The following is a 17,780-nucleotide window of genomic DNA, read 5'->3' as shown; positions in this document are numbered from 1 at the left end:
TGCAGGCGATGAAAAATCAATGGCATGTAAAGATACTGTGTTATCCGTCCTCAATGAACATGCTAAATTCAAAACGTGGCAACCATTGGACATAATACGTGCGCACAGACTTGGCGTTAAACGTGTAAATGCAAATCGCCCTCGCCCAATGATTGCTAAGCTACATTCGTCTGACGACAAAGTTCGTACATTGAAAGCGAGACCCACATTCAAGGAAGGGGGACTCGGAATTTCGAGTGACCTAACGTCACGTCAACGTCAACAGCTTCAGGCACTGAAGGGAACCAACACTTTCGGGTATTTCAAAGATGGTCGTTTGGTAACAAAACCCCGCACCATGGAAACAACATCAACAACGTTTAGCACTTCAAACACGACACGAGGAAGCCGATCTTTTCATAGAAGAACGGATGGAACAACAGTGTCACATGCTTCTATCAGCTAGGATATCGGCCGAGGCCCGGATAGTTTTTCACAAGATCCTAACACTATCAACACCGGTGTTACGTTAAACGCTGATTGTCCAAGTGAAACAATCACCTTTCTAAGTTGGAATATTAATGGACTTCGAAACAAAATTGATGATGCTGATTTTATATCATACTTACAACAATTTAAAATAGCATGTCTTGAGGAAACTTTTGTCGACTGTAGTTTTGATAATAGCTGGTTAGTTGGTTATGATATCTATTATAGTCCAGCAATAAAATTATCTGACTACGGAAGGCTGTCAGGTGGTATTTTTGTATGTGTCCATCAATCCGTCAGTAAATTTTGTAAGTTAATTAAATCAGATGTAGATAATCTCCTGTGCTTGAACATATCAAAAGCGTTACTTACAATTGACAAGAACGTAAACTTGCTATGTACCTACATACCACCAGCTGGTTCGCCGTATTATAACCATGCGGTCTCAAATTGTTGTATTGATCATCTTGAAGAGTTTATGTTAGATAATCAGTCGCAGCTTAAAGATTCTATCAGTGTAGTCTGTGGAGATATGAATGCTCGTACTGGTCAACAAAACAATCCTCTAGTCGATCTGCAACACGATTTTGTTCATAGTAACTGTTCATAACCAGAAGATGAAAACGTATGTGTTGGAGATCGGAAATCCCATGACACCGTTATAAATGAATTTGGTCAGATACTGCTAGATATGTTGTATACATTTCAGTTGTTCATTGTCAATGGGAGAGTGTATGGGGATACCCTTGGAGAATTTACCTATTGTGGAAACCAAGATGCGAGCGTTAATGATTATTTTATATGTTCCCCCGATTTCTTCGATTATATTAAGATGTTGAATATTGGCGATCGTCTAGAATCTGATCATTTACCTTTGGAATTGACCTGTAAGTTCCCTCATATGAATCAAACACATACCAAACTAAAATATGAGGGTGTCACTAAGAAGAAACTAATATGGAATGAAGAACTTTCGAACAACTTTCTAAGCAAACTACAAGAAAGTATAACATATTCTAAACAGTTACTTCTAGATAAACTTGATAACAATATTGAGGGGGCAATTGATGACTTTGTTGAAATTATGCTAACTTCAGCAGCTTGTATGAGAAAAGAATTAAAACTGAACATGGATAAAACTAAAACTTTTAATACTGGATGTAGAATCGCAAGGCGTAACGCCCGCAAAGCGCTGCGAAGATTTAGAACAACCCGTACTAGTCTTGACAGAAAAAAATATTGCGAAAGCAGGAATAAATATAAAGGTTGCTGTCGGAAATACAAATTCGATATGCGTAGACATAGACAAGACAAACTGTAAAAAGTCTATTAACGACCCTTCAGCGTTCTGGAAACAAGTACGATCTCTTAAGAATAGATCTTCTGCTACAGATGACATAACAAAGTCGCAGTGGCTTAGTCATTTTAAGAAGTTTTTTTCAAATGATGCAATATTCACTATGGCAACTGATGATATGCAAAATGATTTTAGTGAAAGCTACACGGATGTTGATGAAGTTCTGCTAGATTCACCCATTGTTGAAAACGAAATATTAGATGCGATAAATCACCTCAAGAAGGGAAAAGCAGCTGGTCCTGATGATGTAGTTATCGAAATGTTGAAGTGTTCTAAGTTTGAAGTTATGCCTTTTCTTTGCAAATGTTTTAATAAGCTATTTGAAAATGGTGTTTTCCCAAGCAATTGGTCATGTTCTATAATAATCCCCCTGCATAAAAAAGGAGACAGGAGTGACCCAGATAACTATAGAGGCATTTCATTAATGAGCATTTTAGGAAAAGTATTTACTACAATATTAAACAATAGAATTTCAAAATGGGCGACCATGCGTGATAAGATTCCTGAATTTCAAGCTGGCTTCAGAAAAAGTTATTCCACCGTAGATCATGTATTTACACTATATGCACTTATTCAAAAAACCTTGTCAAGGCGTAAGCATAAACTGTATGTAGCATTTGTAGATTTTAAAAAGGCTTTTGATTCTGTCAATCGCTTTAAGCTATGGACATGTCTACGAAAAACTGGTTTACGTGGGAAAATGTTTACTATTCTAAAATCAATGTATTCTAATGTGAGATCATGTGTTCGTTGTGGGGATAGTTTAACAGATTTCTTTGATTGTCCTCTGGGCCTAAGACAAGGCTGTATTTTGAGTCCGATCTTATTTTCATTTTCCATTAATGAATTATATTACGAAATAGCTGCCAGTGGTAAACATGGTATCCAAATGTTCCCAGATTGGATAGAAATACTAATGCTACTTTTCGCAGATGATGTCATTTTAGTGTCAGATAGTGTTGTCGGTCTTCAAAGGCAATTAAATATTTTAAGTACGTACACCAAAGAATGGAAATTATCCGTAAACTTGGAAAAAACTAAAATTGTGATCTTCAGAAAAGGTGGTCCAATAGCATCGAAAGAGAGATGGTCATTCGATGGTCAGTTAGTCAATATAGTAGATCACTACTCATATTTAGGAATCTGGTTCTCACACACAATGAATTGGAAAAAATGTGCCCTTGACTTGTCCTTGCGTGCAAAGAAAGCTTTAATAAGTGTAATGTCTATTTCTCATAAAGTGGGATCGATGTCACCTAATATCTTCTTTAAGCTTTTTGATACCCAGATACAACCAACTTTATTGTATGGTTCTGAAGTATGGGGATTTCAACGTTATGACTGTTTAGAGAAGGTTCATTTATTAGCATGTAAAAAGTTTCTTTGTGTCGGATCTTCTACACCAAATTGCATGGTTTATGGAGAATGTGGTAGATACCCATTATATATTAATTCTCAGATCAGATGTTTAAGATACTGGTTTAAAATTCTTCATATGCATGAACAACGTCTCCCAAAATTAGCCTATAACATGCTTCTACATTTAGATAACATGGGAAAGAATACTTGGACATCGCATATAAGAAATCTTTTATTTTCGCATGGTTTTGGTTTTATATGGCTATGTCAGTCAGTTGGAAATGTAAATATGTTTCTTAATGAATTTCGGAATCGGTCTATAAATATGTTCTACCAAGAATGGCACTCCACTTTAGAGGATAGTTCGCGTTATGAATATTACAAAAATTTCAAGACTTTACTTCAACCAGAAATATATTTATCAGTACTCACTACGGAAAACTTAAGAAAACAGTTAATTAAATATCGACTTGGTTTGCTAGACCTATTTGTAAATGAAGGAAGAAAACTGTCCATTGAAAAAATGAAAAGAATTTGTCCATTGTGTAAGCTAGAGATAGAAAATGAAATTCATTTTGTGTTTGTCTGTCCATTTTACAATGATCTCCGAAAGAAATATATAAAAGATTATTTAATAGCAATGTCACCGATAAACGCCTTTGTAGTTATGCTGACGACAAAGAACGAATCAAATATATTAAATCTTTCTCTTTATATTAAGCATGCATTAGCCAAAAGAAATGAATTAATCAAACAACGTGTATATCCCAATGTGTAACAAATGTAATTGTATCTACATGCGTAACTCTTTCTTGTATATGGGCCGGTGGCCTTTTGTACAATAAACTTCTTTGATTTGATATTATAATTTCATATTATCGATCACAAAGCGACCTCAGATTTACGACTATCGCAAGTCAATGTGTTACGACTATCGCAAGTCAGTGTGTTACGACTATCGCAAGTCAGTGTGTTACGACTATCGCAAGTCAGTGTGTTACGACTATCGCAAGTCAATGTGTTACGACTATCGCAAGTCAGTGTGTTACGACTATCGCAAGTCAGTGTGTTACGACTATCGCAAGTCAGTGTGTTACGACTATCGCAAGTCAGTGTGTTACAACTATCGCAAGTCGATGTGTTACGACTATCGCAAGTCAATGAGTGACGCACGTGAAAAGTATGAGTGAATATAGTTTAACGCCGCTTTAAACAGTATTTAGCTTGTATCACACCCTGTCATCTCAACAGGTCTGAATCCGTTAGACCTGATTACAGCATGTGCAACGTGATCTTACCCACCCCGTCATAACACTCTTGCTCGTGCTGAACATATGTCTGATAAAGGTCACAACATTCAAGGTCTTAGTGAAACCTCCGAAACGTTTAGCGGCGGACGTGTGGAGGATATTCCCAAAATCGATGACCAAATCTGTGAACAACATGATATCCGATGCACTTCCTATTAACACTGAAACCATTGACTTTGCACGTGTTTGTGACGAGGCAGTAAACGCTCACCTCTTTCGCGAACACCATCTACCATAGTGATTCAGATACACATGCTAAATTTATAGTCGAAATTGTACAACTGGCTCTAGTTATGTTTTATGATTATGGAAGGAGTGTTGTGTTTATTTATAGATATTTCATTTCCACTGATAAGTTAGGACCTATTATGATCATTTACATATCTTCCTGTAATTGACTACGACCCTCATTCGCTGAGCTGACATTATGTTCAAAGCAGCGGCAAATCACACATGATGTCCTGTATGGGGCGGAGCAACGTGACATTAGTGAGTTACGTAACGTAACCTGCCAGGATCCGCTGATCACAATCTCCCTGATTGTCATCCCGGCTTTGTCAGGAGCATCCCCTGCTCGGGTTTATCAAGGTTGAACGATCTACATCTTTTTGGCTGACACGATGTATCAAGCATACTGTGACGCCAATCCCCATCTCCTAAATCAACGGGTGCTGTGATGACCAACTCGCTAGAAATTCAGAATCTCAAACTATGTGTCGAAAAAGTAAATGAGAATGGTTTTACGCCGCCTTTTAGCAATATTAAAGTAAAATCACCTCGGGGGACACAGACATGGGCTTCACACTTTGTTACCATGTGGGAATCGAACCCGGGTATTCGGCGTGACGACGAACGCTTAAACCGCTAGGCTACCAAACCTTCCCCAACGATGGGAACCGAGGGAAGCAACACTTGCTGACTTGGGAAGCAGTGTTAAAAAACACACCCACACTCATTCATTCACAAGATATCGATCTTTAACTCTCGTTACTAGCAAATACTTTAAACCAAGGTCAGCTGGATAGTACAGTGTAAGACTGACGCTGTTTGCTTGCCGTAACTGGGCTCCGTGCATGGTCACTAACCAGTTCTAGAGGAGCGCCACGCACGCTCCCCAGATAACCTGCATGGCGTGTCGTAATTCATGGCAGCTAAAGAGAAGTTAAACCACAAATTACTCTTATCTCTGTTGGTTCAGGTCACGCGGAGCTCTCGTGGTAATGAATTAGCAGAACGCGATGTAAGGAGCTTACCCTGTCGATCGATGGAATGTCTTTTAAAGTTTGTGAATGCAGCCAAGAGTTTGGAGCTTAGTTCGGAGTCGCCAAAGGGGCGGGGTGATCTATGTGATGGGCGTGGTCCACGTGTATGTGTGTGTAATTATCTTGGCTGATAGTAGAAGATAGAAGGGGCTGCGGGGGTCTATACACGTCCTATATATCACCTATCACCTAGCTACGACTTGTTGTGTCGCGTGTGTTACAGAACAGTACGTATATGAGAGGGGAAAACTATATCCTTGATACACCCATTTTCTTGAGAATAATGTGATTACCGCAAGAGCAGGACATGCTCACCCCTGTCGCGAACCCCTGGTATTATCGCTGTTTTTTCAGTGGTCCATTCATATGGTGTCCATCGCTGTTTGAGACAGCCTCCGTGGTCTAGTGGTAGAGCGTCCGCCCGGAGAGTGGAAGGTCCAGGGTTCGATCCCGGGCCGCGTCATACCAAAAGACGTTAAAAGATTGTACTTGATGTTACACTGTCTGGCGTTCGGCATTAAGGGGCTAAAACAAGGACTGGTCGGCTCGGAGTCAGTATATTGTGTCTGAGTGGGGTATTCATGTTAAACTGCGGCATGGCACTATAAATCGGCATCAGTCCGGACTAGTACAAGCAGCCACACACACACACACACACGTACATGCACGTCGCTATATAAGTGCAATAATCTTGAACGCGACGTTAAACCCCATTTTACCTCAGCTTACCATCACTGTTTGGCCTTTTACACCCAGTGGAATCTGTTTCGGCGGATAATCAAGACTGGCTGTTCTCTGGCCTTGACGTTTAATATGACGTCATCGAGTGACCTACCTACGTTTCCGAGAAACGCTGGTCTGGTCATAAATTAATTGAGAATATAATCCAAATGTTTTATCTATGGATGTATTTTCTCATTAAACTGTTTTATGCCAAAAATGTCATATATCCCGTGTGAAATGATAAATCAAGTTTATACTTTCATATAAATATAGTAAATGATATTTGTGTTTAACGTTTAAAGATGAGTCATGTTTTATTATGTCGTGTTGTTTTCATGACAGCCTTCATAGTGATTCATAAACACACGTGTATGCATGACGGAATCTTACAATGAGCACTGCTGTTAGCCGAGGTTTCTTATGATTATGAAACAGGTTTTGTCGCGCTTATTTACGTAACATATGTGTGTCTGTTTGGTTTGCAGGTACTGAATGAAAGCCACTCCCTGACTACCGCCAACCACACAAGAGCACTGTACACTGCACTGACTATATGAATAGCGGGACACAGCAGTGTATAAGGTACTTCAATAACACACCTGCAAAACACGTCAATGCCAAACTTTAAAAGTTGCATAACACATTACTTCCTCACAGAACTCACTCACTCCTCACAGAACGTTCATGGCTGAATTACAATAAGCGTGCGATACTTTAATGCTATTTTCACAGCACTGACAACTCACTTAAGTACTCGATATCCTCATATAATACATGTCTTAAACAACATCTAGAGAGAATACATTAATACGTTGATACAGTATTAAAATGTCTTTAGTAGTAGTACTTAGTACTTTCTTTCAGTATGAGGGGCGGTCGGGTAGCCTAGTGGTTAAAGCGTTCGCTCGTCACGCCGAAGACCCGGGTTCGATTCCCGACATGGGTACAATGTGTGAAGCCCATTTCTGGTGTCCCCCGCCGTGATATTGCTGGAATATTGCTAAAAGCGGCGTAAACACATACGCACTCACTCACGTTCAGTATGAACATGTGTCACGTCACAGGAATACGTCAGTGCAGTACCTAAACAACGGAAACAGTGTATCACTCATTTGTACCATCTTCAGCAACTCAGTGTCCCGTGTGTGTTGTTCCCGAGGGACAGTCTCAGAATGCACGAGCTACGACGAATTAGGGACTATCTGTTAAGAACCTGTGGATTGTTCAAGCGCCCAGACTATGGTGTAAGGTCAAGCCTCGTCATGTCCCCTATGTACTTAAGGATTGACTGTCGTGTTTTATTCGGTTCATTGAGGTATGAATCGAAATACCGATGTACAAACTGTATGAATCCGCGAAATTTGTGGAACCCATTCGAGCGGACAAAAAGACAGGCGAGAAAACCTGCACGTTTGCTGTTTCATTCCTTCTCGGTCTTTGGGCTCAAAGGGTTGTTTGGATAATAAATATGCATGCACTTCGCAACATGTCCTGTGCATGACGATACACGTGAGCAGAAAGGCCATTCCCTCGACTGTAATATTGGTATTCCCCGACATTCCGTAGTAATGAAATTAGTTTCGCTTCGGTAAGCGTGGCTTAATTTTGTACATTCATTGGGAAATGAATGCAATAACACGCGACCAATTCAGCTAATCAGAATGCGAGAATTACAATGAACACTGCGAAAATTTGATTACATGAAATAAACAGTATGACGTGTCTGCTTTGGAGATAAACGTCACACACACACACGGCGCAGTTGGTGACCTAGCATAACAGCACTGCAACAGGCTAATTTGCATATCACGTGACCGTACTTTTCTTCTGTTTGTAAACAAACGCGCTTTTTCACAAATCAGAATAGAACGGACTAATGCAAGCATCTGGGGGAGCTTTACATATTGTTTTGCATAATTAAGATATGCCACTAATACTGCGACAGTGAGTTACATGACTATACACATTTACACATCAAAGTGACGCATCGCTAGCTCTCCGTTGGGCTTCGATGACAGCACGTGGAGCCGTACAGCCAATGTAAACAAAAGATAACTACGCAAGTGGAAATAGTTTTTAACGATTTAGGATATTTTTGCAATGAAAGGTAGCCATTCTATGACATGTGTAGACATGTCAAAAATGAAACAGATGAAAAACATATTCAATATCTTGAATGGACGGTGTAAGAAGTGACGAATCGTCACACGGCGCTGGCCTGTGGCAGAGGTACAATGTTGGTCGCATGGAACTCTGGGTAGGAGAGTGATAAACGTCAGTGAAGACAATCAGATGTTCCGATGACGTCAAACGATGCACTTATGACGTCATGAACAAATGATGATGTCATAACGCAATCTCACGTTCGACTACTTCCGCCAAGCCCGGATAAAACAAAACAAAACTGGTTATACCAGAGCCCTCTGTTGGCAGATTGGTCGCATCGAACTTTCTCTCTACAATATTACAATGAAACTCTAACTCATATTTCTAACTGACCAATAAACGTGATTTTGTCTGTCGGTTCTATTTATCGGTCGTGTACGCGACACAAGCTCGTAGATAACAAACGCCATGACAGACGACTTCTGAATTGTTCTCAACAAAGGAGAGTGACACACCATTCCTGACTATATATTTGGAAGATTGCCTCAGGAATGTTCGAGATACACACGGATACGTTCTGCTTTAAGGATCTGACAATGTATACTCTTATCTCTTCAAACATATTTTGAGAATTTAAGAAGAATGCGAGTCGACGTGGCACAGTGCCATAGTTTGATAAACATGAGACTCACATGACCTGACAGAGTACCACAGCTTGATAATTATGAGACTCACATGACCTGGCAGAGTACCACAGCTTGATAATTATGAGACTCACATGACCTGATAGAGTGCCACAGCTTGATAATTATGAGACTCACATGACCTGACAGAGTACCACAGCTTGATAATTATGAGACTCACATGACCGGATAGAGTACCACAGCTTGATAATTACGAGACTCACATGACCTGACAGAGTACCACAGCTTGATAATTATGAGACTCACATGACCTGACAGAGTACCACAGCTTGATAATTATGAGACTCGCATAACCTGGCAGAGTACCACAGCTTGATAATTATGAGACTCACATGACCTGACGGAGTACCACAGCTTGATAATCATGAGACTCACATGACCTGACAGAGTACCACAGCTTGATAATTATGAGACTCGCATGACCTGGCAGAGTACCACAGCTTGATAATTATGAGACTCACATGACCTGACAGAGTACCGGAGTTCGGCAGGACATGATACTGATTTCATATGACACAGTGCCAAAGTTAGGCAGATCATGATACTGACTTCCCTGACACAGTACCAGAGTTAGGCAGAACATGATACTGATTTCACCTGACAGTACCAGAGTTAGGCAGACATGATACAGACATGGGCACAGTAAAAGAGACACGTGACTGACCTGACTTGATCTCGAAGGCCTGCCTGGTGACGCTCATGTGGATGTTTTCCTTCACCGTCCTCATCTTGTCCCGCAGATCCTCCAGCTGCCGCTGTGAGTCCGTCGTGTACGTCTGGAACTCCTCGATACTGGCTGACACCATGGACACGACGGAGATCAGGTCGTCCACGGGGTAGTCCGAGTCCACCTCCTGGTACCGTGGCTCGGAAAACACCTCCAGGAAGTCCCCGATACTGCTGTTGAAGGACTTGATATCAAAGTTATCGTTATACCTGTGGTGATACGGGGTCGTGCGCCCAGTCTCATCTTCCACCGCCAAGCTCACACCGGAAGTCGGCCTGTCGTCTGCGCTCTTAGTGGACATGACGTCATCGTCCATATTGCTGTCATCGTGGCGAGCAAGAAGGATTCGTTCCTCCCCGTTCTGAAACACCTGTTCCTCCTGCCGGGAATCGGCGTCATTGTCAACGTTGCCGACTCCATTGTCCGGGGCAGTCTCGATCTGTGGGGCCTTTTGTTTAAGGTTTGGTTCAGTCTCGGTTTTGTTCGCTTTGGTTGATTTTGTTTTGGAACCACTGGGTCTGCGGTGATGACCGTGGTGCGTGGGCTGGACCCGCCCCCCCTTCACGGGCTTCTTGCCGTGGTGGTCGTGCTTGTCCCCTGCCATTATCTGCTGTTGTGTCTCTGCCAGCCGGTTACCTCATCGCCCTGGAACACAGACACATACACAGTTTTACTTCATGCACTCCTCACAACATAGATAAACAAAGTGAGTTGGGTTTAACGCCGCTTAAATTAACAGTATTCCAGTCATATCACGGCGTGTCAACTTAATGTGGGAGGAAAGCCCCAAGTGATGCAGGTCTCAGACGTTTACCACTTCGGTGAAACCCACGAGCACGGGTATGGTGCCTAGAAACCTAGAAACCTAGAAACATAATCGGGGCGAACCGGGATTCGAAAGTTAAACTAAGAAGCATTTCAGTTCCAAACATGTTCTGTTTCTTTGTTTATTGTTTAATGCCGCACTCAGCAATATGCCAGCTTTGTGACGGCGGTCTGTAAATAATCGAGTCTGGACCAGACAATCCTGTGATTGACATCATGAGCATCCATCCAGGCAATTGGGATCTATGTAAGTAGTGGATGTATCAGTTGCGATATACAAGGTTTATAAATAATCAAATTATCATCAGTTTACTGACCAATGACACAATATCAATCAATATCTATATCTACATAAACAGGAAATGTCATTAAAAACAGGAATATATGCACCAATCACAGGTCATATGGTAATTTCCGATGTCTTAAAATTCTTAATATTTGCGCGTATATAAGCCATTTTGTTTTCTCGATATTTGAATACTCTTCTACGTTAACGTAATAATGTTAACCAATTTACGCTGTTGACGTCGCGACAGTCCACCAAAGTGGGAATACCAGTCGAAGAGCACTCCGCCAGTAGAATTACATCCGTGTTTGAAGCTAGTACCATAAGACAAATATCGCATCTATATCTATCTCAAGTGTTATTCTAATACAAGTGATGCCATGCAGCCTAACTTTAAAAGCGTTCAGTCTTCATGCCAAACCATTGTATTAATTCCTACAGAATATGTGCGTACAATGTCTGACGCCCCTTACTGTGCTAAATGTTGCTGAAAGCGGCGTAAAACCATACTCACTCACTATTCCCCAAACCACCAAACGTGGCATATCCCCGAGCGTCCTGCCTCGTCGAAAAGCATACACCCCTGTGTTGACGTATCGACCCGTGTTGTCTATTGGCGCAGTTTGTCAGTCTGTGAAGTCTTTCTCCAGCTTATTACTTTTTTTTCGATTAGTGTCGCCCTGTGACGCGCGTAGCGATATGAAGATAACCTGCCGTGTACATCGGCGACCCCGTGCGCCGGGCAACGTTTAACAAACACCAGACGTTAGATCATTTAACCCAATAATATAACACCCGGAGACTTGGCAAGGAGTGGGGTATGTTTTACACGGAGTCCACGTTGCGTGTTGAATCAATACTCATCACACAATAGAAGCAGTTACTTGTAACGAACGTAATACCCTATGTTTTATGTGATCACAGAGAGACGACAATGGGCATTTAGAACCAGCCCGCGACTGGGGAGTTACACGGCAAACACGGTGTCCAGGGGCTAATTGAACGCCTAAGTGCACAGCCAAACGTTTGAAGGTGTTTGTTGGTATAGACTTGCCTCCAGGTCGTTAAGTACTTAATGTCAATACAAGCAAACTCGTAAACAACGTTTTGAAGGTGATGGATGGAGTTTGTGACTTCCTGTGAACATACAGGTGTGTTGTTTTGTTTATGTTGTTGAAATCATTTCGCCAGTTAAATGTGTTATATTACGCTTACGTGTGGTACGCATGGTCGCCTCTAAAACTTTCAAATGTAGAATGTATAGTCTGAGAACACCATTGCGTACATACACACACGTACACATACATACGTGCAAATACATACAGGCATACATATACGTACATATGCATACACACACATACATAAACACACAAACACACATACACATACACATTCACAAGCATATACACACATATACACATACATGCACCTTTATACACATACATACACACACACACACATTCACATATACGAGCCTATACACACACATACATACGCACACACGCACATGCACACGCACGCACTTACACACGATTGAATTAATCCTGTTTCACTGTTGTATTGTTCTCTGGGTTCCTCCATTGACACAAACCACACGTCAACAAAACGACATGGGTTGAAATGAATAAAACGGACTGTGTGCTATGTATTAGTATTTGTGCTCCGTAATTCTTCGTACATCAGGACATTATATGTGGCGTGTATTAACATAAGACAGGATGATTCCGTTCTTTTGACGCATACAACCTGGTACCAATGACCGCAGTTTTGTTTCATAAACACAAACCTTGATTGATCCATTAGGACCCACTGTATTGCACCACGTTCAGAAGTAACATCACAGGGAAGCCTGTCTACTTGCCTGTCTACTTGTCTGTCTACTTGTCTGTGTACTTGACTGTCTACTTGCCTGTCTACTTGCCTGTCTACTTGCCTGTATTCTTGTCCGTCTACTTGCCTGTCTACTTGTCTGTCTACTTGCCTGTCTACTTGTATGTCTACTTGTCTGTCTACTTGTCTGTCTTCTTGTCTGTCTACTTGCCTGTCTACATGCCTGTCTACTTGTCTGTCTACTTGCCTGTCTACATGCCTGTCTACTTGTCTGTCTACTTGTCTGTCTACTTGCCTGTCTACTTGCCTATCTACATGCCTGTCTACTTGTCTGTCTACTTGTCTGTCTACTTGCCTGTCTACATGTCTGTCTACTTGCCTGTCTACATGCCTGTCTACTTGCCTGTCTACTTGCCTGTCTACATGTCTGTCTACTTGACTGTCTACTTGCCTGGCTACTTGACTGTCTACTTGCCTGTCTACATGTCTGTCTACTTGCCTGTCTACATGCCTGTCTACTTGACTGTCTACTTGCCTGTCTACTTGCCTGTCTACATGTCTGTCTACTTGACTGTCTACATGCCTGTCTACTTGACTGTCTACTTGTCTGTCTAATTGTCTGTCTACTTGTCTGTCTACTTGCCTGTCTACTTGTCTGTCTACATGTCTGTCTACTTGACTGTCTACATGCCTGTCTACTTGACTGTCTACTTGTCTGTCTAATTGTCTGTCTACTTGTCTGTCTACTTGCCTGTCTACTTGTCTGTCTACTTGCCTGTTTACTTGTCTGTCCAGTGTGTCCGTCCTTCTGCCACAGACCATATGATTATGAAAACACAACTAGCCCAGGTCAAATATTGACATCAATGTGTTTAACCACCGCACACCTGCCAGTGTCGTTCTGGCAGTAAACACATCAAGTTTACTACATATTGTAACTCGTGCCTTTATGTTACTGCTTATTGTTAAAGGAATGAGTTTAGTAGCGTGTTTGTAAACAGACGGGTATAATGTCTACAGTGTACCACCACCTAGTGTATTATACAAACAGTCAACGCAATGAACAGACACAATCCTTCTTATATACGCTATGGTTCAGGAAACGTCCACACAAAGCACATATGTTATAAGGATTTTATAATGCTCTACACATTGTTGATGCAAAGCAAAGCGACTAAACCAACCTGCTAAAAGCAAAGTGGACTGTACGAGTCCAACTGTACCTAGACCAGATGTTATTGAGTCACTACCAGATAGTGATGATACCAGATGTTCTTGAGTCACTACCAGATAGTGATGATATCAGATGTTCTTGAGTCACTACCAGATAGTGATGATATCAGGTGTTCTTGAGTCACTACCAGATAGTGATGATATCAGATGTTCTTGAGTCACTACCAGATAGTGATGATATCAGATGTTCTTGAGTCACTACCAGATAGTGATGATACCAGATGTTCTTGAGTCACTACCAGATAGTGATGATATCAGATGTTCTTGAGTCACTACCAGATAGTGATGATATCAGATGTTCTTGAGTCACTACCAGATAGTGATGATATCAGATGTTCTTGAGTCACTATCAGATAGTGATGATATCAGATGTTCTTGAGTCACTACCAAATAGTGATGATACCAGATGTTCTTGAGTCACTACCAGATAGTGATGATACCAGATGTTCTTGAGTCACTACCAAATAGTGATGATACCAGATGTTCTTGAGTCACTACCACATAGTGATGATACCAGATGTTCTTGAGTCACTACCAGATGGTGATGATATCAGATGTTCTTGAGTCACTACCAGATAGTGATGATATCAGATGTTCTTGAGACAACTACCAGATAGTGATGATACCAGATGTTCTTGAGTCACTACCAGATAGTGATGATACCAGATGTTCTTGAGCCACTACCAGATAGTGATGATATCAGATGTTCTTGAGTCACTACCAGATAGTGATGATACCAGATGTTCTTGAGTCACTACCAGATAGTGATGATATCAGATGTTCTTGAGTCACTACCAGATAGTGATGATACCAGATGTTCACGAAAAAGACTGTCATATCCTATCCCATATTTGAATCACTCTCAATGGTCTTCGCGAAAAGATCGGATATCCTGTCTCACAACAGATATCACAAATGCTGACGTCGCTGAATGATATTGTTGTCATCATATTATCACTGCTACCAATGCCAGGATACAGCGTTCCTTCACTAGAGGTAACCATCAAGCTTGGATAATAAACACATATAGGATATTTGTATTTACTTGTCAAATAACCTGTTCGTCTGATCAAAAAGGTGAATTGTCCAATTATATTGATTTTTCCTTACTTTGTTTTTTATCATGCATAGCCATCATTGAAGCAGTTTGAGCATAGATCCAGCATTAAATGTGTTATTTCACTCGAATGAGATATTGATTTTATGCATTCAGATAAATCATGTTTCTGATCACTAAAGAGGAGGATATGACATTGTTATAGATACCATCTTTTTTCTTTGTTATGAATAATAACTGTGTTATTGTCCATATAAAAGTGTCATGTCCTGTTCATTCAAATATATACAAATTAAAAAAAGAAGTTAATCACCCCCTGTATATTTTTACAATGACTGGTCCTACGAGAGTTGTCATGAAACCGTGATAACATAATCTCAGAAGAAAACATATGTGGTTTGCAACAAGACACTTCTGTCAATGCGAAAACATTAAAAGTTTATCCTGTTTTTAGATTTAATCATGATTCTAACAAAAGTTCAGAGGTACTGTTTTTGGGCAAAACAGTTGTCATAATATGTATTTAGGACCAGAGTCAGGAACACCATTTCACATCATGATAGATGTCATTATCAGTCCCCAGATGACATGCATGACACAAACATCAGCAGCTGGTAAACCCGCCACATCCCAGGATGACAGCTTCCTTCGCCTCATCCCTCCAGTAAGTCGTCCGATCTTCTGGATGGGCAACTGCAGCCACTCACGATGAAGAGCTGACTCCAACTGGGCCAGAGTCCGACTTGACGCCCCAGGATGTCCCAATATGCACAAGCGGGTTCAGGGTGCCTTTGTACAAAACAGCCTTATTATTACGAATGTCGTTGGTCTATGTTAAGGTATGGGAGTTACGATCATCTAAGCGACATGAACGCTTTGTACAACGGCACCCTTGTCAGGACTCGTGCAGTGTCGCCACAGCGTCATTCTGGAGAAAAGCTGATACTGCTCGAGAACGATGGGCCTGGCATTGTCATCCAGGTACACAGGTCGGTGGCGAGTGACGGGCTGTCGAATTGCGGCACAACTGGTTGCAGAATGTTACGAATGTACCGATCACCACTGAAGTTGCCTTGGATGGAGACCCATGATCATCCTTCCAAAATACGGGCTCGAACGCCTCATGTTCCTGGATATGTAGGCCCATATTTTATGCCTCCAAACCCTCTATCGACCATCAGTGACATGACAGAACCCTGCTCTCATCCGACCAATGGATGTTCCCAGGTTCCAAGCTCACCGGGCCAAACACCATGCTAAATGAGTTTTCTGACAATGGTTTGCAGAGGCATGATTACCCTTCTCGACTATACTGCAGCCGATTTCCTTCGATTCGTCTCGTTGTGGTTGACATCCGTCTGTTGGGTAACCGTAGGCGCTTCAGAACAGATGTTGCAAATGGTTGAAGACGTTCAAGCCGAAGAGGGCCCTCATGCCTTGACGTCATGCGAGGTCTTCCTGGCCACTGGAGATCCTGTACAACATTGCTTTGCCAGTGTTTTCGTACTAGTCTACAGATAACCGTATAATGATACCAAGTAGACGTCATATACGTGTGTAGGTCATGCCTGTCGAATGCATACCAAGAATACGCCTTATCATCCAAAACTGGCTCCCACAGGAGACATCGTTTGGGTGAGATCAACACTGTAGATATCGCTGCAATAAAATTGCATCACAATGCTTTGCAGACCATTGTGACATAATTGGTTACCATGACGTCACAATCAAATGACATCACTAATGGCTCTGCTACTGAAGCTGTTAGCAGTCCTTTGTACACTTAAGACACTGCTTGTTACTGTCTACAAACTGAAAAAAGTTAGAAGAATGATGTTGGATGATAAATAAAATCTCCCCCTCGTGTCTTTTTATATCAAATATATCAACACTCGTTGATAAAAGTAGAAAAATCCTGGGCAAGCCTCGGAGTTTTCCTATTTTAATCAACTCGTGTTGATATATTTGATGTCAAAAGACACTCGGTTGAGATTCTCTTTATCTTTGCGCCTCTGATAACCTTCTTCGTGTCAGATTCACACATAACGTCTCAACATTGCAAGACAGTGGCGTTACATATCCACAATTCCTGTGTACATATTCTACATAAAACAATACAAGTGTGTGAGTGAGTATGGTTTTAAGCCGCTTTTAGCAATATTCCAGCAATATCACGCGGGGGGACACAAGAAATGGGCTTCACACATTGTACCCATGTAGGGAATCGAACCCGGGTCTTCGGCGTGACGAGCGAACGCTTTAACCACTAGGCTACCCGACCGCCCTAAAACAATGCAAGGTTGGCATGATGCACGTGCAAGTCGTGCTGCGATGTGACGTCACATTTTTCATTATACTGTCCTAACATTTCGACGGAACACCATTCTTGACATATGCATAACGAAATTCGCAGTTGTTGCGAATGAGGATATTTCAGTATTAATTATGACAAGGGGTGCTTTTTTTCTTTGTGGAAGTCATGATACATTCTACATCTGGGTACCACAAAAACATTACGAACTAAATGACAGAA

The 17,780-nt window shown here is 41.4% G+C and overlaps 1 protein-coding gene and 1 pseudogene across 1 annotated transcript in view; one reads left to right on the top strand and one right to left on the bottom strand.

The window, feature by feature from the left end:
* LOC139477234 (serine/threonine-protein phosphatase 6 regulatory ankyrin repeat subunit B-like) overlaps nt 1-17,780 on the top strand; it is a 214,874-nt pseudogene that overhangs the window by 141,703 nt on the left and 55,391 nt on the right.
* Nucleotides 1-17,780, bottom strand: part of LOC139477213 (death domain-containing protein 1-like) — a 72,105-nt gene that overhangs the window by 38,353 nt on the left and 15,972 nt on the right. The window contains exon 2 of the mRNA XM_071259773.1: nt 9,954-10,661. Within this exon, the coding sequence (XP_071115874.1) occupies nt 9,954-10,620 (667 nt within the window). The 5' untranslated portion in view covers nt 10,621-10,661. The remainder of the gene's footprint in view (nt 1-9,953; nt 10,662-17,780) is intronic.

The sequence above is a fragment of the Haliotis cracherodii genome, unplaced genomic scaffold (genome assembly GCF_022045235.1).
Source record: "Haliotis cracherodii isolate W230 unplaced genomic scaffold, xgHalCrac1.p SCAF_32, whole genome shotgun sequence".
NCBI classification, from domain to species: Eukaryota; Metazoa; Mollusca; class Gastropoda; order Lepetellida; family Haliotidae; genus Haliotis; species Haliotis cracherodii.
The sequence above is the reverse complement of the archived record's forward strand: the minus strand, read 5'-3'. Positions and strand labels throughout refer to the sequence as shown.